At 39.8% G+C, this 26260-nt stretch overlaps 2 protein-coding genes across 2 annotated transcripts; both read right to left on the reverse strand.

Annotated features, from left to right (window-relative positions):
• Positions 1-4687: 4687 nt before the first annotated feature.
• LOC311242718 (beta-1,4-galactosyltransferase 1-like) lies at positions 4688-7337 on the reverse strand. The gene has a single exon (XM_084331731.1). It carries the CDS (start codon positions 7199-7201, stop codon positions 6197-6199), a length of 1005 nt encoding a protein of 334 aa, XP_084187857.1. The 5' UTR covers positions 7202-7337; the 3' UTR covers positions 4688-6196.
• A 16038-nt stretch (positions 7338-23375) lies between these two features.
• Positions 23376-26037, reverse strand: LOC311242612 (beta-1,4-galactosyltransferase 1-like). Its single transcript, XM_084331599.1, has one exon. It carries the CDS (start codon positions 25889-25891, stop codon positions 24887-24889), a length of 1005 nt encoding a protein of 334 aa, XP_084187725.1. The 5' UTR covers positions 25892-26037; the 3' UTR covers positions 23376-24886.
• Between the last annotated feature and the right edge of the window lie 223 nt (positions 26038-26260).

Below are 26260 nucleotides of genomic sequence, written 5' to 3' on the forward strand. Positions count from 1 at the left end.
GATTATTGTCCACCTTCTTGTGATCCGGCGGAGTGATGTGATGTGGTTCGGTTGTGGGCGGGTCCTGGGCCAGCAGCGTGGAATTGTTGCCAATAAAGACGTGTAAAATGACTGTTTCAGCCAATCAGAATCGAGAAATTTGCATGCCGTTGTATAAGTAGGGGTACATTTAAAGCGTTTCTATTCTCTATGCCTCTCGCGCTTTCAGATTCCTGCCGCTCCAGTTGCGATGATAGACTTTTCATCTGCAAAATCTAAAAAGCAAAAACTAGATCATGCCATTGCAGGGACAGGTGAGCAGAGGTGTACAGTACTGAATGCAAAATACCTGTGCAATAATATGTTCCAAGTTTTGCTTTAAAGCTGTGCAATATCTGTCTTATAGAGAAACAAACACCTGAGAGTCCCACAGTCCAGTGTCCAAGAGTGAAGCAAGGATCAGAAACATAGTCAGTTTTTCAAGGCTTTACACCTAAACTCCCCAAAAAGTGCTGCACTGATGTCCAGGTCACCATATTGCAGAGAATTTGTCCCAAAGTCTGTGAGCAAGCTACCTAAACCACTAACTGCGTATAAGACACCAGAGACACTGCAGCTACCTCCAACAGAGTTGCAGAAAGCATGCCAGGATTTCAGACTGGAATAGCTAACACAGTCACAGGTACAGGCAGTAGAGGAGGAGACCAGAAACCAGAGCTCATCAACAATCTGGTTCCGCCAAAGAGCAGGAAGGATAACAGCACGCTTTTGCGTTTGTTTTGTTTATTTAGTCCCCCAGTATTCCAAATCATTATATTCAAACTAGCCATAATCTAAACATGTTGTTGTATTCTTGTGTATAATTCGTCTGGAGTAAAACTTCACAATAGATATATATATCCAATTATTGAGGTCCTGTTGAGAGCCGAGCCTAAAAACATACATATAAACCCAAACATATAATCCCCCCCTCCCTTACACAACCAGTCAGCCCAGAATGAGCCATGTATCCTTAACTTTCCTAAGCAATTTGCCATAGGATCTTAAACTCTTAATTCTACCTTAATAGAATGTCACCCGTGGCTTAGCCACTCTCCCGTTAAAATAATAAAATCAAAATAAAAAATATCATATATCATAGTATATTCACTTAAACCTTATACTAACATGTATAAGTTAAAACACACCGAAGGATAAGAAAGATGTATAGAACTAAATTATAGAAACCTCAAACAAATTAGAACCTTTGTTTAAATATTAATCTAACTTTGCCAAACTTAAACACCTAGATGAAAAGGAAGGTTTTTAATACGTGTATGCAGTTCGTCCCCCAAACAGGGGTGGGCAGTATTCCATTGTAAAGGTTGTTGTTCTTCCAGATATGATTCTTGTGTATAGTCACAAATTGTTGTTTATGTTCCAGGTCTTTCTGCGTGCCATAGGGTGATATTATTCCAGAATATTCTGTTATGACACAGAGCGTTGAAAGAGTCCAGAGTATTCTAAAATGTCAACAACATAGCATGACTTGCATAAAACCCATAAATCTAGCGGGCCCAAACAGCGAACCTTTACAGTAATATAGTATCTAGCGTCACATATTAACCTATCTCTAAATCAATGTCATCAAAGCTTGTTTGATGCCGTTTTTGGTGTCCAAGTTATAACGAAGTAATAAAAAAATAAAAAAGAAGAATAAGACTTAGCCTCCTCCGCTTAGTGGGTCCCTCATGTACTCCTCGGCTTCTTCAGGCGAGGAAAGTTTTACCCTTATTCCATTTTTATCCATGATGGAAATAATCGCAGGGTAGCGTAGTGTAGGTGGGAACCCCTTCTCAAAAAGACGAGACATCACTGACTTGTAACGGGCTCGTAGGGTTACAACCTCGCGGCAGAAATCCTCGTAGAAGTACACTGGTTTCTCGTTGTATTGCAGATTTCCCCTCTTCTTTCGTGATGCCCGGATAATCGTATCTCTTATTCCAGTTTGACGAAGGCTAGCATGGCGAAACGCTCGTCGTACATCATCAGTCAGCTAAAGCCATTTTGAGCAGTGTTGACCAGCAGTTTATAAAATAATATTTAAAACGTTTATTAGCAACGCCGAGCTTTCAAACCATTGCATTTCTCTGTCCGAAACTCTTGTGCAACTGTGAGTACCTTTGAATTTTCTCTGCGATACTTGTACAACAAGCAGGATTTTCCTATGGGTAAAATGTGCACAATTGTAAAAAAGAAAACAGCCATTTACCATTTCAAGAATACGAATATAATTCTTTGTATATAATTATTTGTAATAATTCTGTCTTTTGACAATAAATGCCGGCTTACCTCGTGTAATTCTTGTATATAATTATTTGTAATAATTCTGTCTTTTGACAATAAATGCTGGCTTACCTCATTTGTGCGTTTGGACTGTTTTTAATGTACAATAGCCTACGTGCATTTTTGAAGTCCAGCGCAGTATACTTCCTGGCAGAAGCTCACACTTTGGTTTTCTGTCATGATTAATCACGTCATCCAATAGTATTTGACAGGAAACTATTGTATGAGCTTCCTCCAGAAGTATACTGGAGCTGGGGACTATACAGTTATGCATACCATTGTAAATTGACAGTTATTTTGCCAAATTATTTATAATTATATAATATAATAATTATTATTATTCAATTATTTTGTTGGCAAGTCTGAAAAGTAATGCAAAAGACTTGCCAACAAAATAATTGAAAAATATATGTCAATTTACAATGATAGACATGCATAATTCTATAGTCCCCAGCTCCAGTATACTTCTGGAGGAAGCTCATACAATAGTTTCATGTCAAGATACAATAGGATGACGTGATTAATCATGACAGGAAACCAAAGTGTGACCTTCAGGAAGTGTACTGGAGCTGGACTACAAAAATACATGTAGGCTATTGTAAATACACAATACATTGTTGTAATATATATACAACAAAATAATGTGATATCACAGTAATTTCTTACAATTTGATGTTGTGAAGTCACAATACATTGTTGTAATATATATACAACAAAATAATGTGATATTACAGTAAATGTCTTACAATTTGATGTTGTGAAGTCACAATACATTGTTGTAATATATATACAACAAAATAATGTGATATCACAGTAATTTCTTACTGTAAGAAGTTGTGAAATTACAACAATGTATTGTACTACCATTACTGTGAAATTACAACACATTGCTGTGAAGCCATGCACAGTAAATTATTGTGAATCTTACTGTAAAAGTCATGCAACACATTGCCAGAAGGTATTGTAATATCACAGTAATTTCTTACAATATGATGTTGTGAAGTCACAATACATTGCTGTAATATATATACAACAAAATAATGTGATATCACAGTAATTTCTTACAGTAAGAAGTTGTGAAATTACAACAATGTATTGTACTACCATTACTGTGAAATTACAACACATTGCTGTGAAGCCATTCACAGTAAATTATTGTGAATTTTACTGTAAAAGTCATGCAAAATATTGCCTGTAAGCTATTGTAACTTTACGGTGAAAATGTTTACAGTGTAGCAATAATCACTCTCGCTTTGTTGTTGTTGTCGTCTCGGATGCCAATTCTGTAGCGCTGATCCACTATTGGTGTTGTAGAGAGGATATCTGATCCTAGGATTTGAGCTAACACTGTCGCGAAAGAGTCGTTTCTGCAGTCAACTGATTCATCCAGTCCCACTATACGGATATTAAATCTACGGGAGTGACGTTCCATTTCGAGTATCTTAGCTGTTCGCTTCTCGTTGTTGTCAACTATCGTATCCGTTAGTTTCCCGTTGGCCTCATCCATCTTCACCGTTAGTTCCACGATGCCGTCATTTAAAGCCCCTTCGTCTCTAATGAATCTCAGTGTATGTTCAACCAAGGTGGCTTCAGCTACATTAATGCGTTCGGTTTGTACTGCAGCCGCTACTTTTAAATCCTCGATTTTGGATTCGATAGATTCTTTGATAACGTCAGCCTTAGTATCAGCCTTATCAACCTTATCGGTTAAGATCTTTATTAGTTTAGCAAGAGACTCTATATCGGATGAGGTGGCGGGGATGATGGAAGAAGTGGCAATTTCAGCTGTTTTTCTTTTTTCGATCTCTCCAGCCAATTCCCGAACGGAGCCCGTATCCACAGGCGGATCCTCTGTAGCTAGTTTGGCTGCTGCGCGTGTATCTTTCTTTGGTCCCATCTTGATTCTTTCAGTCGATATAGTTAGTTGAAGATCTCAGTTAATATATACGTTGAGGTTTAAACACATTAGTGTTGTAAAAAGTGGTTTTTGCAGCAAAAATTAAAAAAAAAAACGGGTGAGGAGCTATGACCAATGCGACCGTTACATGCTGATGCTAAACCGGAAGTGCTGTATATTCTGTATTTTTTAATATACTGTAAATAAAATAATTGTAAAAAGAAACTTTGCATAAAAAGGGCACTTTTTTACGAGGCACAAAAGGGCTGGTGCTCGAGCACCCTTTGGGCTCTATGTGTGCACGTGCCTGTAGCCTGGTAACACAATATCTTGAAAGAACTATAACATGTGTACCGGGATGCACCAAGCGGTGGTGGTATGCAACAAGAAGTGCAGGTTTTGTAATAAGATGTGCAGGTACACAGGTGGTAAATCTGAAGTGCTTTGTGTGTTCTTCAAGGTCTTGGATATGGTCTTAATAATATGGTATTTTGGAAGGACTTTTGACCTCTTTTTTATTATTATTCTTGAGTGGTCAACATTTTTCAGTTTCGCACCAAATCTGAATAACTAATGGTATCAACCCAAAAACTGTTGCAGCAGCTTGCAAGCGTTTGGAATGGCTATCATTAGGCATAGTTGTCCCAAGCCCCATACAAACAGAATGTTCATAATTTAAATAGACAATATTCATTAAAATAACACTTAAGACACAATAATATAACACAATAAGACAATAACACAATAAGAATATTGCATATTACTTAAAGCTTGAGTGAAGATACTGGTATCATATTCAACTAGAGACCTTGCTGCATCTGTAGATAACAACCATATACAGTAGCTTACTGGTAAAGGCAATAGATATTACTCCAAAGTTGAGCACAAATTTGATGTGAGAAATTGACATGTCCATTTTCAAAGGGATATGAATACGTTTCAGATACGTTTCAGATTTATAGGGTCATAGTCAGGGTAGACTAGGCAGGCAGGATATAGTTAAAAAAGCTGAGCCATGTAACTAAATTTGAATTAAACGTATTGTGATTGACTATAAGGCCAGAGCCTTAATCATTAACCTTACCCCTCAACCCAAACCCTCATTTCTGACCCTGTAAATCTGCTTTTTCCAAACTGCTTTTGTCCACAATAACCAGAAACTAATCCTGTGCATGCACACATACACACGCACACCCACATACACACACAATTGCACAATTTTAATATTACTGTAAAGCTAAGACTCGTAAATTATTATTTTGTGAAAATATGTAATACTGAATTGATTATAGATGCTTATAAAATTGGAATTGCATTTGTTGACGAGCATGAGAGGATGTTTTGAAACTACAGTATATGGACAAAATGTATAGAAAAACACATAGGGGGCTAGTGAAAATGCAAGCTATGAAACATTTTAAGCCATTAATGACTAACGAGTATATTTAGTCAATATATTTGTATATATTTACAAGGTAAATTAGCTATGTTAATTTATGAATTTGGTATTGTTTAGGCATGCAGTTTCTATGGTTATAGGTCAGGTTAGTGGTTAGGGTGAGGTACTTAAAAAGGCACACACACACACACGCACACGCGCACACACACACACACACACACACACACACACAGACGCACGCACGCACGCGCACACACACACACACACACACACACACACACACACACACACACACACACACACACACACACACACACACACACACACACACACACACACAGTAGAAGGAAAGGACTTTGACTTTTACCAGAGTATCTATTACATTTTTTATTTATACTTATACTAAAGGATCTGTGCACTTCTTCCACCACTGATTACTTACCAGCTATGCAGAATTGATTTAGATTTACATTTAGTCATTTAGCTGACACTTTTATCCAAAGCGACTTACAAGTTCTGTACGACAAGTCATCAGGAAGGGCTGAGTAACAATGTTCATCAAAGTGTTGAGTGCTACACTTGATTCTTTCCATGAATCACATGATAACATTAACAGTGATGAAAGTGAAGAGCCTGTCTTTCTTGATGTTAACAACAGTGTACTTGAGGGAGTTGATTCCATCTTTGCCCATGGTGTGTCTTGTATTATACATTAGATTATGTCTCCTGTGATTAAGTTCATTCTTCCTGTCCCGCTGATGCTTGATCATCCGGCATTTGCCAATGATCTCATTAGGCCTGGAAATATGCATTCCTCTGTAGGTGAAGCGTAGCTGGATAGCATCGTCTTCCCCTCCCCAACCCCAGAACTGATTGGAAAAGCCATTGATTTTCAAGAACTGCTCTTTGGACAGTGATGTGGCTCCACCAAAGAGAGTGGCATAGCCTAACCTGAAGCCAAACTTGTCAACAGCCACGGCCAGGTGACGAGGTTGCTTAAAACACCTGTAGGTGTTACGGTCATCCATAGGAATCAGATCCACGTCGCTGAAGACAAAGCAGTCATAGTTGTACTCTTTCAATGCTTCGACATAACCGGCGTTCATCAGCTTGGCTTTGTTGAATGTCCCTTCTCCGTGCTGGTTGATTATGTAGACCCCGTAGTTGAGTTGCTGGCGCTGGAGGAAGGGGTGAAGGTAGTGGAGCCAGTGCAGCAGGTGCTCGGAGCGATTGCGGAACGGGATGATGACCGCCACCTTCTGCGAGGCGATGCAGTCTGGGGGTTTGAAGAGTCCTCCCTCCTGGAGAGCTGGGTTCTCCGTGCGGATAGTGTCGAGAGTCCGCAGCGAGTTGAACTCCACGGTGAACGGACCCAGCAGATGAGGAGATGTGTCTGGGCAGGGGGGCAAGTTTGTCACCAGCTTTGTTTCGTCCGAATTCTTTACCGTTGATGCGGAGACATTCCTGGTTTGACTCCATGTCCATTTAAATCCATATGGTGATCTCGTTTTACAGCAGTTAACATAGCTGAGGTAAAGCCAATAGGGCATTAACGAAAATACAGCTAAAAGTAAAATCCATGGAAAGAATTTCTTCCACATCTTTAGTAATTCCAAGTATTTGTTCCTATGTGAATTATTTGGGTCAAGATTGTGAAGTAGAGTCAGAACACTACAATAGAGCTCCCGAAGTGGTGTTCATTCTCCCCACGATGATGAACGTCTGAACATCTGAACCCTGTCATGTCAATGTCATGAGGTGAGGAGATGAGGTGAGGAGAAAGGAATGATGTCAATCCACGAAAGATGGTTTTAGAACTGAAATATGTACTAAAACAAACCATCTGGAACTACTGACCACATCCATACCCTGTTATTGTACTCCCTGTTCTAAAAACCTGGAATTTCTAAGTTTAAACAAATAGCTAAGAACTACATACCAAAAAGACACAAACTCTCTCCAGGCCAGGCGACACAAGGGATGGGGGAAAACCAGGAACTCTAACTCACACAGGCCATCCGATAGACGGGGAAACAAATCTAAAACACCCGGTCATCTCACATCCGGACACAGCCAAACTAGGAGCAATTCTAGAAGAATCTATTATGACATCACCATGACATCATCAATCCAAAAGCAACCTTCCGGAACAACCCAACCAAGGGACACCATCCTTAAAAAATTCAAAATTTGAACTCAGGGAGATACATACTCCTACCAACCACCATCTCCACCCAATAACGTACAACATACCTCTCCTCTCTTCTTTTTCCCCCCCCCTCTCTTCTTCTCCTCTTTTTCAAAAAAATAGGGACCCGAAAAACAGAAAAAAAGATTGGTATATTCAAAAAAAAGGGGCTTCACAGCAACAAACTCCAATCCTTTGAGTCAGGTCCCACAACAAATAGGAACAAACACCCTAAGGTCCCCCTGACACAAACGAACGGAAAAGCTGAATAAAACTTAAGAAACCCGAACTGAAATACCTTCTAAACGCACAAAAAAAAGGGAAAACAAGCCATCATCAAGACGCAAGGAGAAAAGAAACCACCCCCTACTTGAAGATAAGAAGCACCATACCTGCACCATGAACCCATTTAAGAAAAAGATCGGAAAACCAGGGTATAAACCAAAACACGACACATCCTCAAACAAAGGAATGAGAACAAACCAACAGAACGAAGAGGAACAAAGCCAGACTACAAAACATGACTACACAGAAATGAGGGACAAAAGGACCCCTCTGGTGGTAAGCCGCGAAATCCTTATTCTAGGGGACACAAACACGTCTCTACTACCGCCCATCAATGACAACCAAATACAAATAGACAGCTACCAGAACGCAAAAATTAAGGACGCCATACGCATCCTTAAACACCAAACAGCCACAACAGACATAGTTAAACACGTAATACTATCCGTCGGCCTAAACGACAGGAAAACAAAACCTTCCACACTATCACACAGACTCCTACAACAACTCTGCTTAACAGCAAAAAACACTTTCCCGGCCGCCAAGATACACATACCACTAATCAACACAAACAGCCGACTACCACGCCAAACATTGATTAACATAAACAATCTGAATGAACAAATCACCCAAACAGGATACGCAGTACCCAAATTGGAACGGGAACTGTTCAAAACAGAAAAAGATCAAATCCAATGGACAAAAGATACGGGCAAAGCCATTTGGAGAAATTGGAACAAACACCTAAATTTGACAAAAAGACAAAAAGACGCCCCCACAAACTGGAAAAAGCTAATAATTAACTTAGCACCAGATTTCCACCCCACCACAGACCAAATCAACGCCCTCATGAAAGGTCTCTCCTTCGTGCCCTCAAAGGGAACAGACAAGGGCAAGGTAAAAAAACTAAGACACGACATAACACAGCACCACAGACAAATAAAACTAAGAACCTTCTTCGCGGACATGAACAAAACAAAGAACACCAAACTACCGTTCGTACACACATCAGACTGGACACCCCGAGATGACCAAATTAACGCAGCCACCCACGACCTAATCCGAAATAACTTGGAATCAATTAACAAAATAACACGGACACACTCGAACACGACCAAACCAAACCTATCCACAGCGGAAGAGAACGCATTAACACAACTAGCCAACAACCAGGACATAGTCATTAAACCAGCGGACAAGGGTAGCGCAATTGTGATACTCAACAAGGAACAATACAGGAAGGAAGCCCTCAGACAGCTCAACGACACAACATACTACCAACCCCTAGAAACCCCCATCTTCGAGGAAACCAGCAGGGAAATAAAACACGTCCTGGACCACTTAGCACACAGAAACTACATCAACGAAAAACAAAGGGACTACCTACAGGGACCACTCAACCCTAAGCCGAGAACGTTCTACTTACTCCCCAAGATCCACAAAACCCCGGACAAATGGGCCTTCCCCTTCGAAATACCAGCGGGTAGACCCATCATCTCGGACTGCGACAGCGAGAGCTACGCAGTAGCCGAATACATAGACTACTTCTTGAACCCACTCTCCAACCAACACGAGAGCTACATCAAGGACACGGGAGACTTCATCCAAAAAATCAAAAACACCAGAACGACGGAACCCTCTTTTCTATTCACAATTGACGTAGACAGCTTATACACTAACATCAACACAAAACAAGGCTTGGAAGCAATACAAAACTGCTTTAAGAAACACCCGGACAGAAAAAGACCAGACTCAGCACTCCTAACACTCCTAGAACTAAGCCTAACCAGGAACGACTTTATGTTTGACGACAAGTGGTACCTACAAACAAAGGGCACAGCAATGGGCAAAAAATTCGCACCAGCCTATGCCGACATCTATATGGCAGAATGGGAAGAAACCCTCTTTCCAAAATGCCCATACCTACCAACCAAATACTTCAGATACCTCGACGATATCTGGGGCACCTGGCCACACGGCCTCCCCCAATTCCAAAAATTCATAGACAAGATGAACCAACACCACGACTCCATAACAGTTAAGTACATCACACATAAAACCGAAGTGGAATTCCTGGACACAATAACGTACAAGGGAACCAACTTCGAAAATACCGGGATTCTAGAAACCAAGGTGTTCTTCAAACCCACAGACACCCACGCCCTATTACACAGAAATAGCTTCCACCCAAAACACACTTTCAAGGGACTCCTCAAAGCCCAATTCCTAAGATTCCACAGAATCTGCAGCCAGGACACAGACAGGGAGGAGGCGTGCAAAACCCTATGCGCAGCCCTCAGAACCAGAGGATACACAAGACAGGAACTAAAACATGCAAAACAGAATTACCTCAAAAGAAAAACACCACAGGACACAACAACACTACAACCTTCACTCCTACCCCTAATAACAACCTACTCGCAATACACCACAGACATAAACACCCTACTGAAGAAAAATTTCACCCAGGCACAACCGTTAAAGGACTGCAAAATCATCTCAGCATACAGAAGGAACAAAACCCTTAAGGACCTTCTAGTCACATCCAAATTTCCACCTCCACAAAAAAAAGAACACAGAACAAATCCGGAACCCAGAATAGAACCACCACCAAATTAAAAATGGAAAAATTGGAATTTGAAAAATTTGAAAATAAAAAAATTAAAATTTGAAATTTGAAATCTGGAAATTGAAATTTGAAATTAAAAATTAAATTGTCTACCTCCTCAGGGGTATGAAGACATACATCATGTGACAACTTAGATTATCTACCTCCTCAGGGGTATGAAAGCACATCATATGAAAATTGAAAACAAAAAGAAAAACAAAAAGAAAAAGGAAAAAAAAGAAAAAAAGAAAAAATTGAAATTTGAAATCTGGAAGTTGAAATTTGAAATTTGAAACATTGAAAATTGGAAATTGAAATTTGAAAAATTGAAATTTGGAATTTACAATTTGGAAATTGAAATTTGAAATAAAAATTCTCTACCTCCTCAGGGGTATGAAGACACATCATGTGACGACTTAGATTATCTACCTCCTCAGGGGTATGAAAGCACATCATGTGAAAACACCTATATTACAAAAAAATTTATTATAAAAAATTAAAAAATGAATACCAAAAACCACCTATAGAGGGCGCCATCCCACTTCAAAAGAATGGACCAAATAATGAATAAAATTCTCTACCTCCACAGGGGTTTGAAGGCACATCATGTGACGACTTAGATTCTCTACCTCCTCAGGGGTAGGAAAGCACATCATGTGAAACACTTATATTACAAAAAGATGAATTATTAAAATAATTGTGCCCCCCTCTACCTCCTCAGGGGTATGGATGCACATCAGGTTAAAAACTAGATTACGACGTGACCCCTCATACCTCCTCAGGGGTACGGGTGAACATCAGCACAAACAAATCTGGAAACTGGAGTGGTCCCTTGAGCCCATAATGGTTCTCTTTTCTGCCTCTAGACCCAGTAGGAAGCCAAGCAATGGATGAGGACCGTGCACCCCCCCAGCCGCCGACCACTCTATACCAAACTAGTACTAACCTACTGGGGAGTGACCGCCCGCAAAACCCAAAGCCAGAACCTAAGCCTAAGCCTGGTCTAGAGTGTAACTTCCTCATAACTGGTCCACAGGAGTAGAAAAGCAGAAACCATTCAAAAACAATGTAACTACAAACAACCGACCTTAACTAACTATTTACCTATCTATCTAAGTATAAATAACCTAGACTCTCTACCTCCTCAGGGGTATAAAGACACATCATGTGACGACTTAGAATCTCTACCTCCTCAGGGGTATGAAAGCACACCATGTGAAAACACCTATATTACAAAAAAAATGTATTATTAAAAAATAAAAAAATGAATACCAAAAACCACCTATAGAGGGCGCCATCCCGCTTCAAAAAAATGGACCAAATAATGAACAAAATTCTCTACCTCCACAGGGGTTTGAAGGCACATCATGTGACGACTTAGATTCTCTACCTCCTCAGGGGTATGAAAGCACATCATGTGAAGCACTTATATTACAAAGAGATGAATTATTAAAATAATTGTGCCCTCTTCTACCTCCTCAGGGGTATGGATGCACATCAGGTTAAAAACTAGATTACGACGTGACCCCTCATACCTCCTCAGGGGAACGGGTGAACATCAGCACAAACAAATCTGGAAACTGGAGTGGTCCCTTGAGCCCATAATGGTTCTCTTTTCTGCCTCTAGACCCAGTAGGAAGCCAAGCAATGGATGAGGACCGTGCACCCCCCCAGCCGCCGACCACTCTATACCAAACTAGTACTAACCTACTGGGGAGTGGCCGCCCGCAAAATCCAAAGCCCGAACCTAAGCCTAAGCCTGGTCTAGAGTGTAACTTCCTCGTAACTGGTCCACAGGAGTAGAAAAGCAGAAACCATTCAAAAACAATGTAACTACAAACAACCGACCTTAACTAACTATTTACCTATCTATCTAAGTATAAATAACCTAGACTCTCTACCTCCTCAGGGGTATGAAGACACATCATGTGACGACTTAGAATCTCTACCTCCTCAGGGGTATGAAAGCACACCATGTGAAAACACCTATATTACAAAAAAATGAATTATTAAAAAATAAAAAATGAATACCAAAAACCACCTATAGAGGGCGCCATCCCGCTTCAAAAGAATGGACCAAATAATGAATAAAATTCTCTACCTCCACAGGGGTTTGAAGGCACATCATGTGACGACTTAAATTCTCTACCTCCTCAGGGGTATGAAAGCACATCATGTGAAACACTTATATTACAAAGAGATGAATTATTAAAATAATTGTGCCCCCCTCTACCTCCTCAGGGGTATGGATGCACATCAGGTTAAAAACTAGATGACGACGTGACCCCTCATACCTCCTCAGGGGTACGGGTGAACATCAGCACAAACAAATCTGGAAACTGGAGTGGTCCCTTGAGCCCATAATGGTTCTCTTTTCTGCCTCTAGACCCAGTAGGAAGCCAAGCAATGGATGAGGACCGTGCACCCCCCAGCCGCCGACCACTCTATACCAAACTAGTACTAACCTACTGGGGAGTGGCCGCCCGCAAAACCCAAAGCCAGAACCTAAGCCTAAGCCTGGTCTAGAGTGTAACTTCCTCGTAACTGGTCCACAGGAGTAGAAAAGCAGAAACCATTCAAAAACAATGTAACTACAAACAACCGACCTTAACTAACTATTTACCTATCTATCTAGGTATAAATAACCTAGACTCTCTACCTCCTCAGGGGTATGAAGACACATCATGTGACGACTTAGAATCTCTACCTCCTCAGGGGTATGAAAGCACACCATGTGAAAACACCTATATTACAAAAAAATGAATTATTAAAAAATAAAAAATAAATACCAAAAAACCACCTATAGAGGGCGCCATCCCGCTTCAAAAGAATGGACCAAATAATGAATAAAATTCTCTACCTCCACAGGGGTTTGAAGGCACATCATGTGACGACTTAAATTCTCTACCTCCTCAGGGGTATGAAAGCACATCATGTGAAACACTTACATTACAAAGAGATGAATTATTAAAATAACTGTGCCCCCCTCTACCTCCTCAGGGGTATGGATGCACATCAGGTTAAAAACTAGATGACGACGTGACCCCTCATACCTCCTCAGGGGTACGGGTGAACATCAGCACAAACAAATCTGGAAACTGGAGTGGTCCCTTGAGCCCATAATGGTTCTCTTTTCTGCCTCTAGACCCAGTAGGAAGCCAAGCAATGGATGAGGACCGTGCACCCCCCCAGCCGCCGACCACTCTATACCAAACTAGTACTAACCTACTGGGGAGTGGCCGCCCGCAAAACCCAAAGCCAAAAAAAAAAAAAAAAATAAAAAAAAAAAATAATAATAATAATAATAATAATAATAATAATAATAATAATAATAATAATAATAATAATAATAATAATAATAATAATAATAATAATAATAATAATAATAATAATAATAATAATAATAATAATAATAATAATAATAATAATGCAATAAAAGTCTGAAAATGAAGGGATTATGTCCATGAGTGTCATTTTTAGAAATTAAGGCCTGCCTCTTATATAAGCCTCTCTCTAATAAAGGCCTGGTGCTCTTTGCAGCTGAGGTAAATAGAAGACCTGTCCTATATTTGAGGATTTACGGTATAGCATTATTGTACATGATATCATACAGAGTTATATGGGTTACATGCAGGTGTATCAGTAGGTAAGTATTATATGCAGGTGTATCAGTAGGTAAGGATTATATGCAGGTGTATCAGTAGGTATATAAAAGTATTATATGCAGGTGTATCAGTAGGTATATAGAAGTATTATATGCAGGTGTATCAGTAGGTATATAGAAGGATTATATGCAGTGTTAATTTTGTTGACTAAATTGATGACGAAAGATGTTCGTCAACGAAGGTTTTTTTCATGACAACAACGAGACGTGACGTCACGTTATTGAAGACCATGCCACGCTAACGAGACTAAATAGTTTATTAAATATCGTTGACCACAACTGAGGACACAAAAATGTAATTTACAAAAACCAGGACGAAATCTATGTTGATATAGGCGGCACGGTGGTGTAGTGGTTAACACTGTCGCCTCACAGCAAGAAAGTCCAGGGTTCGATTCCCGCTTGGGGACCAGGTTTCCATGATGCCAGGTACGCAGGTGGGGTATCTCCCAGGCCTTTCTGTGTGGAGTTTGCATGTTCTCCCCGTGCTCGCAAGGGTTTCCCCCCCGATGAGATAAACCCAATGGAAAAACATGCACAACAACAGATCGCTAACGCTGTGGCGTCCTTGACGAAGACGGACAGGAGCACTTGGATTGGTCCCCTGGCGCGGCTCACGTTGATGCCTATCTGCTCCCGGCTGCCCTTGGGGGGGAAGGACGACGGGATGGGTTAATCGCAGAGATGAATCGCATCGGCGATCCTAAAGAGACAATGCATGCGTGTGTGTTCCGGTGTGTGTGTGCTAAACTAACCGCTGTGTGTACCGCTAAAAAACATTGAGTGTCGTTGCATGCCGAATAAAGACCTCTGCAACAGGTCCTACATTATTATTAATATTATTATATTGTTGACTAAAACAAGACGAGACAAAATAATTATAACTTTTCTTAATACCATCGTCCCGACAGAGCAGTGTGACGGGGAGCTCTGTTATTAGCATTAGCTGAAGAGCTATTTGAAAAGCTAGTTTTAGCTTAACGTTACCTTGGCTAAAGTTGGGACTATTCATAATCCAGCTGCAGACCTGCAAGCAAAGTACAGCAAGTTGGCAAAGGAGTATTCCAAGGTAAATCACTTTTTCACCAGTAACGTTACATTGTTTGTATTTCTAGCTCGCGTTAACTAGTGGCTAACCTAGCTCACGCTAATGTGGCTAACTGATCGACCTCTTGCACACAATTAATGACATGTTGCGGGCAGCCATGCCGGTGACAATGTTTAGCTTTTAGTGCCAAATGATAAGAGTCTGAGGCGGAGTCTCAAAAGAGAATGTTGAATATTTATTTTGCATTTAAAATCACAACAGAGCCTCTGCTACTAGCTGACCTAAACGGAGCAGCCTGGATAGGAAGTGCGCAACAATGTGTAACGTCTGTGCGGAACCAATGTACCAACAACCATTCCGTGGGTGAACTCATTGAGCTTAGTTGTCAATTAATGATAATAATACTAATCTATACAATCACCTGTTGTTGAATAAATACCATTACTTTCTAGTTATTACTAAAAAAAACAGTATAAACAGTAGCTGTAAAAAAGAAAAGAAAAAAAAGTTTTATAATTTATATAATATATATATATATATATATATTTTTTTTTATATATGCACTGGTATCGGATCAGTATAACCAGACCTAGACCACCTCTAACTCTAACCCCTAACCAGACCTAGACCACCTCTAACTTTAACCCCTAAGTTAGGGTTGTGACTTAGAGGTGGTCTAGGTCCGGATAGGGGTTAAGAGTTGGTCTAGCCTTTTACATCCATCTATCTAAATAATAATAATAAATTATAATGAATGCTTAACTACCCCTAAGATACCCTAACCAGACCTAGACCACCTCTAACTCTAACCACTAACCAGACCTATTCCATGTGGCACTTTAACACTGACCTCAGAATGTGATTTTATATAATGTTTTTATGCAAGCAGATTGCAATCAGTGTGTACTACTACTAGTACTACTGTGTGTTCTGTTTACTTAGTTTACAGTATCCTGTTATAGAATAAACCGCTGCCAGACACAGCAGAGAGAGAGCGGACAGACATGACAGAGAGGACAGACACAGCAGAGAGAGGACAAACATGGCAGAGAGAAAGGAAAGACACAGCAAACAGAAGACAGACAGAGTTCAGCGTCGTCTTTCTGGTCAGAAACAACATCACCACATCCGTAATGCTCTCTTTGATGCATACATTGGACCATGTCTACACCAACATATACTGTAGGAGCAACAATACATTGGACCATGTCTACACCAACATATACTGTAGGAGCAACAATACATTGGACCATGTCTACACCAACATATACTGTAGGAGCAACAATACATTGGACCATGTCTACACCAACATATACTGTAGGAGCAACAATACATTGGACCATGTCTACACCAACATATACTGTAGGAGCAACAATACATTGGACCATGTCTACACCAACATACAGTATACTGTAGGAGCAACAATAGCTTGTTTGCAGTCAAGTGATTTTGATGATGCGCGAAACTCACCTGGGGGGCAGGAAGTCAAGAACAGTGATTCAAAACAATGGAAAGTCAATACGCAAAAGCGTTGGACGAGCCTACACTCACTAGGTATCATCAGAAAATCTCAAAACATATTGAATATGATCCGTTCGCCATTGAAGTGGGTGTTAAAATGAGAGAGACTGAGTCCTGCACTATGGAAAAGTGCAAGTGGTTAATGCCATCACATGTCAAAAAGGTAATCAAATGCACGTAATTTACATTTGTTTCAGTGTGAGCTGTATTTAAGCATTACATCACGCGCAGGAGTGGTTTGTAAACAATAAACCATGCCTAGGGGTGGTCGTTAGACCCCCCTAGGCATGGTTTATTGTTCACAAATCACGACTGCAAATCACGACTAAACGAACAATAATCGCTAAACGAACAATAATCACTATGCAACAACCATCAAATGCACACAGCACACACACCCACAAGCACACACTCACTCAAACAAACAACACACTGCAGCACCCACTCTCCACACTTTAGATCACACAAACACACTTACACTTTATATTTATTGATAAAGGATTTGCACTACAACTCGTACACCTACTGTGAATTGTACCTAAACTGCACCTCGTCCATTTATGCCTTGCACTATATAGTATTGTATATTAGTACACTGCACAGTATTGTATATTGTATGGTAACTACGTCTACGAACATTGTACATATGTCTAAACTGAACACTGTGACCTCTTTTTTTTACTTCTAATTTTTACTATGTTTTTATTTCATACTTATCTTGTCATGCACAGTCTCTGGAGCGCAACAGTAAGAAGCATTTTGTACAAAAGTATTCTGTACTTCTGTATGACAACTATTAAAGAAACTTGAACTTGTAAAGCTTTTATACAACTGCCAGATTCATCCAACCTTATTTCTATACAATAAACACACATTAATCGAAGATTTATTGAAAAAACCATCCGCCAGAAAAAGTAGTTCCTACAACTACAAAAAAGACAAGTTGCCTCCATGTGGAAGCAGCTTGAAGTGCATCCAACCAAACTAACACATCCAACTGTGTATTATTGGAATGATTGAGAGAAGTTGCCTCATGTGGAAGCAGCTTGAAGTGCATCCAACCAACTAACACATCCAACTGTGTATTATTGGAATGATTGATTGAAAATTTTATTACCAGATGCAGAATGGGTACAATACAGTACGGCTCAATACACACAATTGTTAAGGGAATGCAGACCTACTTTCCATAGAACTTCATTCTTAGATGCTTCTATATAAAGTAGGTAAAACAAATTAAAAAGTTTTCTTTGCCCTATAGGAAAAAAACGTTTTCTTCGCCCTATTCTTTTATTTATTTTTTTAAACCTACTGTAGAGGGCCTAAACTTAACCAGTTGGAAACCAAGCGTACAGTAATAAAATTAGCAATCAATCAATCAATCAATCAACTCAATAGGCCATGCTCACTTAGAACAGCGCAGCACCCAGCTCTCTGACTATCCCCCGCGTTGCAGGCAGAGTGTGTGTGTGTGTGTGCGTGCGTGCGTGCGTGCGTGTGTGTGCGTGCGTGCGTGTGTGTGTGTGTGTGTGTGAGGGGGGGGGGGGGGGGGTGGCGGTGGGTGGAGACTAGAGCGAGCGCTGACAGTCGAAAGGAAAAAGAAATTGAAAATAAAATTGAAAATTAATCAATCAATCAATCCGCTTTTGTTACAGAATGATTCAAGACCCATCAATTACATCATCCAACATTGTTTAAACGACTAAGACATTCGCTGTGACAGAATCGCTTGATATTTAGTCGTTTAGTCGCTATCAACATATCCATTTGTAAAGATTATTGTCCACCTTCTTGTGATCCGGCGGAGTGATGTGATGTGGTTCGGTTGTGGGCGGGTCCTGGGCCAGCAGCGTGGAATTGTTGCCAATAAAGACGTGTAAAATGACTGTTTCAGCCAATCAGAATCGAGAAATTTGCATGCCGTTGTATAAGTAGGGGTACATTTAAAGCGTTTCTATTCTCTATGCCTCTCGCGCTTTCAGATTCCTGCCGCTCCAGTTGCGATGATAGACTTTTCATCTGCAAAATCTAAAAAGCAAAAACTAGATCATGCCATTGCAGGGACAGGTGAGCAGAGGTGTACAGTACTGAATGCAAAATACCTGTGCAATAATATGTTCCAAGTTTTGCTTTAAAGCTGTGCAATATCTGTCTTATAGAGAAACAAACACCTGAGAGTCCCACAGTCCAGTGTCCAAGAGTGAAGCAAGGATCAGAAACATAGTCAGTTTTTCAAGGCTTTACACCTAAACTCCCCAAAAAGTGCTGCACTGATGTCCAGGTCACCATATTGCAGAGAATTTGTCCCAAAGTCTGTGAGCAAGCTACCTAAACCACTAACTGCGTATAAGACACCAGAGACACTGCAGCTACCTCCAACAGAGTTGCAGAAAGCATGCCAGGATTTCAGACTGGAATAGCTAACACAGTCACAGGTACAGGCAGTAGAGGAGGAGACCAGAAACCAGAGCTCATCAACAATCTGGTTCCGCCAAAGAGCAGGAAGGATAACAGCACGCTTTTGCGTTTGTTTTGTTTATTTAGTCCCCCAGTATTCCAAATCATTATATTCAAACTAGCCATAATCTAAACATGTTGTTGTATTCTTGTGTATAATTCGTCTGGAGTAAAACTTCACAATAGATATATATATCCAATTATTGAGGTCCTGTTGAGAGCCGAGCCTAAAAACATACATATAAACCCAAACATATAATCCCCCCCTCCCTTACACAACCAGTCAGCCCAGAATGAGCCATGTATCCTTAACTTTCCTAAGCAATTTGCCATAGGATCTTAAACTCTTAATTCTACCTTAATAGAATGTCACCCGTGGCTTAGCCACTCTCCCGTTAAAATAATAAAATCAAAATAAAAAATATCATATATCATAGTATATTCACTTAAACCTTATACTAACATGTATAAGTTAAAACACACCGAAGGATAAGAAAGATGTATAGAACTAAATTATAGAAACCTCAAACAAATTAGAACCTTTGTTTAAATATTAATCTAACTTTGCCAAACTTAAACACCTAGATGAAAAGGAAGGTTTTTAATACGTGTATGCAGTTCGTCCCCCAAACAGGGGTGGGCAGTATTCCATTGTAAAGGTTGTTGTTCTTCCAGATATGATTCTTGTGTATAGTCACAAATTGTTGTTTATGTTCCAGGTCTTTCTGCGTGCCATAGGGTGATATTATTCCAGAATATTCTGTTATGACACAGAGCGTTGAAAGAGTCCAGAGTATTCTAAAATGTCAACAACATAGCATGACTTGCATAAAACCCATAAATCTAGCGGGCCCAAACAGCGAACCTTTACAGTAATATAGTATCTAGCGTCACATATTAACCTATCTCTAAATCAATGTCATCAAAGCTTGTTTGATGCCGTTTTTGGTGTCCAAGTTATAACGAAGTAATAAAAAAATAAAAAAGAAGAATAAGACTTAGCCTCCTCCGCTTAGTGGGTCCCTCATGTACTCCTCGGCTTCTTCAGGCGAGGAAAGTTTTACCCTTATTCCATTTTTATCCATGATGGAAATAATCGCAGGGTAGCGTAGTGTAGGTGGGAACCCCTTCTCAAAAAGACGAGACATCACTGACTTGTAACGGGCTCGTAGGGTTACAACCTCGCGGCAGAAATCCTCGTAGAAGTACACTGGTTTCTCGTTGTATTGCAGATTTCCCCTCTTCTTTCGTGATGCCCGGATAATCGTATCTCTTATTCCAGTTTGACGAAGGCTAGCATGGCGAAACGCTCGTCGTACATCATCAGTCAGCTAAAGCCATTTTGAGCAGTGTTGACCAGCAGTTTATAAAATAATATTTAAAACGTTTATTAGCAACGCCGAGCTTTCAAACCATTGCATTTCTCTGTCCGAAACTCTTGTGCAACTGTGAGTACCTTTGAATTTTCTCTGCGATACTTGTACAACAAGCAGGATTTTCCTATGGGTAAAATGTGCACAATTGTAAAAAAGAAAACAGCCATTTACCATTTCAAGAATACGAATATAATTCTTTGTATATAATTATTTGTAATAATTCTGTCTTTTGACAATAAATGCCGGCTTACCTCGTGTAATTCTTGTATATAATTATTTGTAATAATTCTGTCTTTTGACAATAAATGCTGGCTTACCTCATTTGTGCGTTTGGACTGTTTTTAATGTACAATAGCCTACGTGCATTTTTGAAGTCCAGCGCAGTATACTTCCTGGCAGAAGCTCACACTTTGGTTTTCTGTCATGATTAATCACGTCATCCAATAGTATTTGACAGGAAACTATTGTATGAGCTTCCTCCAGAAGTATACTGGAGCTGGGGACTATACAGTTATGCATACCATTGTAAATTGACAGTTATTTTGCCAAATTATTTATAATTATATAATATAATAATTATTATTATTCAATTATTTTGTTGGCAAGTCTGAAAAGTAATGCAAAAGACTTGCCAACAAAATAATTGAAAAATATATGTCAATTTACAATGATAGACATGCATAATTCTATAGTCCCCAGCTCCAGTATACTTCTGGAGGAAGCTCATACAATAGTTTCATGTCAAGATACAATAGGATGACGTGATTAATCATGACAGGAAACCAAAGTGTGACCTTCAGGAAGTGTACTGGAGCTGGACTACAAAAATACATGTAGGCTATTGTAAATACACAATACATTGTTGTAATATATATACAACAAAATAATGTGATATCACAGTAATTTCTTACAATTTGATGTTGTGAAGTCACAATACATTGTTGTAATATATATACAACAAAATAATGTGATATTACAGTAAATGTCTTACAATTTGATGTTGTGAAGTCACAATACATTGTTGTAATATATATACAACAAAATAATGTGATATCACAGTAATTTCTTACTGTAAGAAGTTGTGAAATTACAACAATGTATTGTACTACCATTACTGTGAAATTACAACACATTGCTGTGAAGCCATGCACAGTAAATTATTGTGAATCTTACTGTAAAAGTCATGCAACACATTGCCAGAAGGTATTGTAATATCACAGTAATTTCTTACAATATGATGTTGTGAAGTCACAATACATTGCTGTAATATATATACAACAAAATAATGTGATATCACAGTAATTTCTTACAGTAAGAAGTTGTGAAATTACAACAATGTATTGTACTACCATTACTGTGAAATTACAACACATTGCTGTGAAGCCATTCACAGTAAATTATTGTGAATTTTACTGTAAAAGTCATGCAAAATATTGCCTGTAAGCTATTGTAACTTTACGGTGAAAATGTTTACAGTGTAGCAATAATCACTCTCGCTTTGTTGTTGTTGTCGTCTCGGATGCCAATTCTGTAGCGCTGATCCACTATTGGTGTTGTAGAGAGGATATCTGATCCTAGGATTTGAGCTGACACTGTCGCGAAAGAGTCGTTTCTGCAGTCAACTGATTCATCCAGTCCCACTATACGGATATTAAATCTACGGGAGTGACGTTCCATTTCGAGTATCTTAGCTGTTCGCTTCTCGTTGTTGTCAACTATCGTATCCGTTAGTTTCCCGTTGGCCTCATCCATCTTCACCGTTAGTTCCACGATGCCGTCATTTAAAGCCCCTTCGTCTCTAATGAATCTCAGTGTATGTTCAACCAAGGTGGCTTCAGCTACATTAATGCGTTCGGTTTGTACTGCAGCCGCTACTTTTAAATCCTCGATTTTGGATTCGATAGATTCTTTGATAACGTCAGCCTTAGTATCAGCCTTATCAACCTTATCGGTTAAGATCTTTATTAGTTTAGCAAGAGACTCTATATCGGATGAGGTGGCGGGGATGATGGAAGAAGTGGCAATTTCAGCTGTTTTTCTTTTTTCGATCTCTCCAGCCAATTCCCGAACGGAGCCCGTATCCACAGGCGGATCCTCTGTAGCTAGTTTGGCTGCTGCGCGTGTATCTTTCTTTGGTCCCATCTTGATTCTTTCAGTCGATATAGTTAGTTGAAGATCTCAGTTAATATATACGTTGAGGTTTAAACACATTAGTGTTGTAAAAAGTGGTTTTTGCAGCAAAAATTAAAAAAAAAAACGGGTGAGGAGCTATGACCAATGCGACCGTTACATGCTGATGCTAAACCGGAAGTGCTGTATATTCTGTATTTTTTAATATACTGTAAATAAAATAATTGTAAAAAGAAACTTTGCATAAAAAGGGCACTTTTTTACGAGGCACAAAAGGGCTGGTGCTCGAGCACCCTTTGGGCTCTATGTGTGCACGTGCCTGTAGCCTGGTAACACAATATCTTGAAAGAACTATAACATGTGTACCGGGATGCACCAAGCGGTGGTGGTATGCAACAAGAAGTGCAGGTTTTGTAATAAGATGTGCAGGTACACAGGTGGTAAATCTGAAGTGCTTTGTGTGTTCTTCAAGGTCTTGGATATGGTCTTAATAATATGGTATTTTGGAAGGACTTTTGACCTCTTTTTTATTATTATTCTTGAGTGGTCAACATTTTTCAGTTTCGCACCAAATCTGAATAACTAATGGTATCAACCCAAAAACTGTTGCAGCAGCTTGCAAGCGTTTGGAATGGCTATCATTAGGCATAGTTGTCCCAAGCCCCATACAAACAGAATGTTCATAATTTAAATAGACAATATTCATTAAAATAACACTTAAGACACAATAATATAACACAATAAGACAATAACACAATAAGAATATTGCATATTACTTAAAGCTTGAGTGAAGATACTGGTATCATATTCAACTAGAGACCTTGCTGCATCTGTAGATAACAACCATATACAGTAGCTTACTGGTAAAGGCAATAGATATTACTCCAAAGTTGAGCACAAATTTGATGTGAGAAATTGACATGTCCATTTTCAAAGGGATATGAATACGTTTCAGATACGTTTCAGATTTATAGGGTCATAGTCAGGGTAGACTAGGCAGGCAGGATATAGTTAAAAAAGCTGAGCCATGTAACTAAATTTGAATTAAACGTATTGTGATTGACTATAAGGCCAGAGCCTTAATCATTAACCTTACCCCTCAACCCAAACCCTCATTTCTGACCCTGTAAATCTGCTTTTTCCAAACTGCTTTTGTCCACAATAACCAGAAACTAATCCTGTGCATGCACACATACACACGCACACCCACATACACACACAATTGCACAATTTTAATATTACTGTAAAGCTAAGACTCGTAAATTATTATTTTGTGAAAATATGTAATACTGAATTGATTATAGATGCTTATAAAATTGGAATTGCATTTGTTGACGAGCATGAGAGGATGTTTTGAAACTACAGTATATGGACAAAATGTATAGAAAAACACATAGGGGGCTAGTGAAAATGCAAGCTATGAAACATTTTAAGCCATTAATGACTAACGAGTATATTTAGTCAATATATTTGTATATATTTACAAGGTAAATTAGCTATGTTAATTTATGAATTTGGTATTGTTTAGGCATGCAGTTTCTATGGTTATAGGTCAGGTTAGTGGTTAGGGTGAGGTACTTAAAAAGGCACACACACACACACGCACACGCGCACACACACACACACACACACACACACACACAGACGCACGCACGCACGCGCACACACACACACACACACACACACACACACACACACACACACACACACACACACACACACACACACACACACACACACACACACACACACAGTAGAAGGAAAGGACTTTGACTTTTACCAGAGTATCTATTACATTTTTTATTTATACTTATACTAAAGGATCTGTGCACTTCTTCCACCACTGATTACTTACCAGCTATGCAGAATTGATTTAGATTTACATTTAGTCATTTAGCTGACACTTTTATCCAAAGCGACTTACAAGTTCTGTACGACAAGTCATCAGGAAGGGCTGAGTAACAATGTTCATCAAAGTGTTGAGTGCTACACTTGATTCTTTCCATGAATCACATGATAACATTAACAGTGATGAAAGTGAAGAGCCTGTCTTTCTTGATGTTAACAACAGTGTACTTGAGGGAGTTGATTCCATCTTTGCCCATGGTGTGTCTTGTATTATACATTAGATTATGTCTCCTGTGATTAAGTTCATTCTTCCTGTCCCGCTGATGCTTGATCATCCGGCATTTGCCAATGATCTCATTAGGCCTGGAAATATGCATTCCTCTGTAGGTGAAGCGTAGCTGGATAGCATCGTCTTCCCCTCCCCAACCCCAGAACTGATTGGAAAAGCCATTGATTTTCAAGAACTGCTCTTTGGACAGTGATGTGGCTCCACCAAAGAGAGTGGCATAGCCTAACCTGAAGCCAAACTTGTCAACAGCCACGGCCAGGTGACGAGGTTGCTTAAAACACCTGTAGGTGTTACGGTCATCCATAGGAATCAGATCCACGTCGCTGAAGACAAAGCAGTCATAGTTGTACTCTTTCAATGCTTCGACATAACCGGCGTTCATCAGCTTGGCTTTGTTGAATGTCCCTTCTCCGTGCTGGTTGATTATGTAGACCCCGTAGTTGAGTTGCTGGCGCTGGAGGAAGGGGTGAAGGTAGTGGAGCCAGTGCAGCAGGTGCTCGGAGCGATTGCGGAACGGGATGATGACCGCCACCTTCTGCGAGGCGATGCAGTCTGGGGGTTTGAAGAGTCCTCCCTCCTGGAGAGCTGGGTTCTCCGTGCGGATAGTGTCGAGAGTCCGCAGCGAGTTGAACTCCACGGTGAACGGACCCAGCAGATGAGGAGATGTGTCTGGGCAGGGGGGCAAGTTTGTCACCAGCTTTGTTTCGTCCGAATTCTTTACCGTTGATGCGGAGACATTCCTGGTTTGACTCCATGTCCATTTAAATCCATATGGTGATCTCGTTTTACAGCAGTTAACATAGCTGAGGTAAAGCCAATAGGGCATTAACGAAAATACAGCTAAAAGTAAAATCCATGGAAAGAATTTCTTCCACATCTTTAGTAATTCCAAGTATTTGTTCCTATGTGAATTATTTGGGTCAAGATTGTGAAGTAGAGTCAGAACACTACAATAGAGCTCCCGAAGTGGTGTTCATTCTCCCCACGATGATGAACGTCTGAACATCTGAACCCTGTCATGTCAATGTCATGAGGTGAGGAGATGAGGTGAGGAGATGAGGAGCCTGTTCCGCAGGTTGAAATACTTGGGTAATAACGGCATTTAACTTTTGTGTCGTGTTAGTTTCTCCCTCCTTAAGGCGAGACACTGCAGGTGAATAGTCAAATATACTTTTTTTGTTGATTTTGAGATTTTGTTATATTTTGCTTCCTAAACATGTCTTCTATGAAACTAGTGACAATAAAA

This window comes from Notolepis coatsorum (genome assembly GCF_963971535.1).
Source record: "Notolepis coatsorum genome assembly, chromosome: 16".
NCBI classification, from domain to species: Eukaryota; Metazoa; Chordata; class Actinopteri; order Aulopiformes; family Paralepididae; genus Notolepis; species Notolepis coatsorum.

Bases quoted from the DNA above. Each gene is read 5' to 3' on its own strand.
- LOC311242718 (XM_084331731.1), bottom strand. From the start codon at position 7,201: ATGTGGAAGAAATTCTTTCCATGGATTTTACTTTTAGCTGTATTTTCG.
- LOC311242612 (XM_084331599.1), bottom strand. From the start codon at position 25,891: ATGTGGAAGAAATTCTTTCCATGGATTTTACTTTTAGCTGTATTTTCG.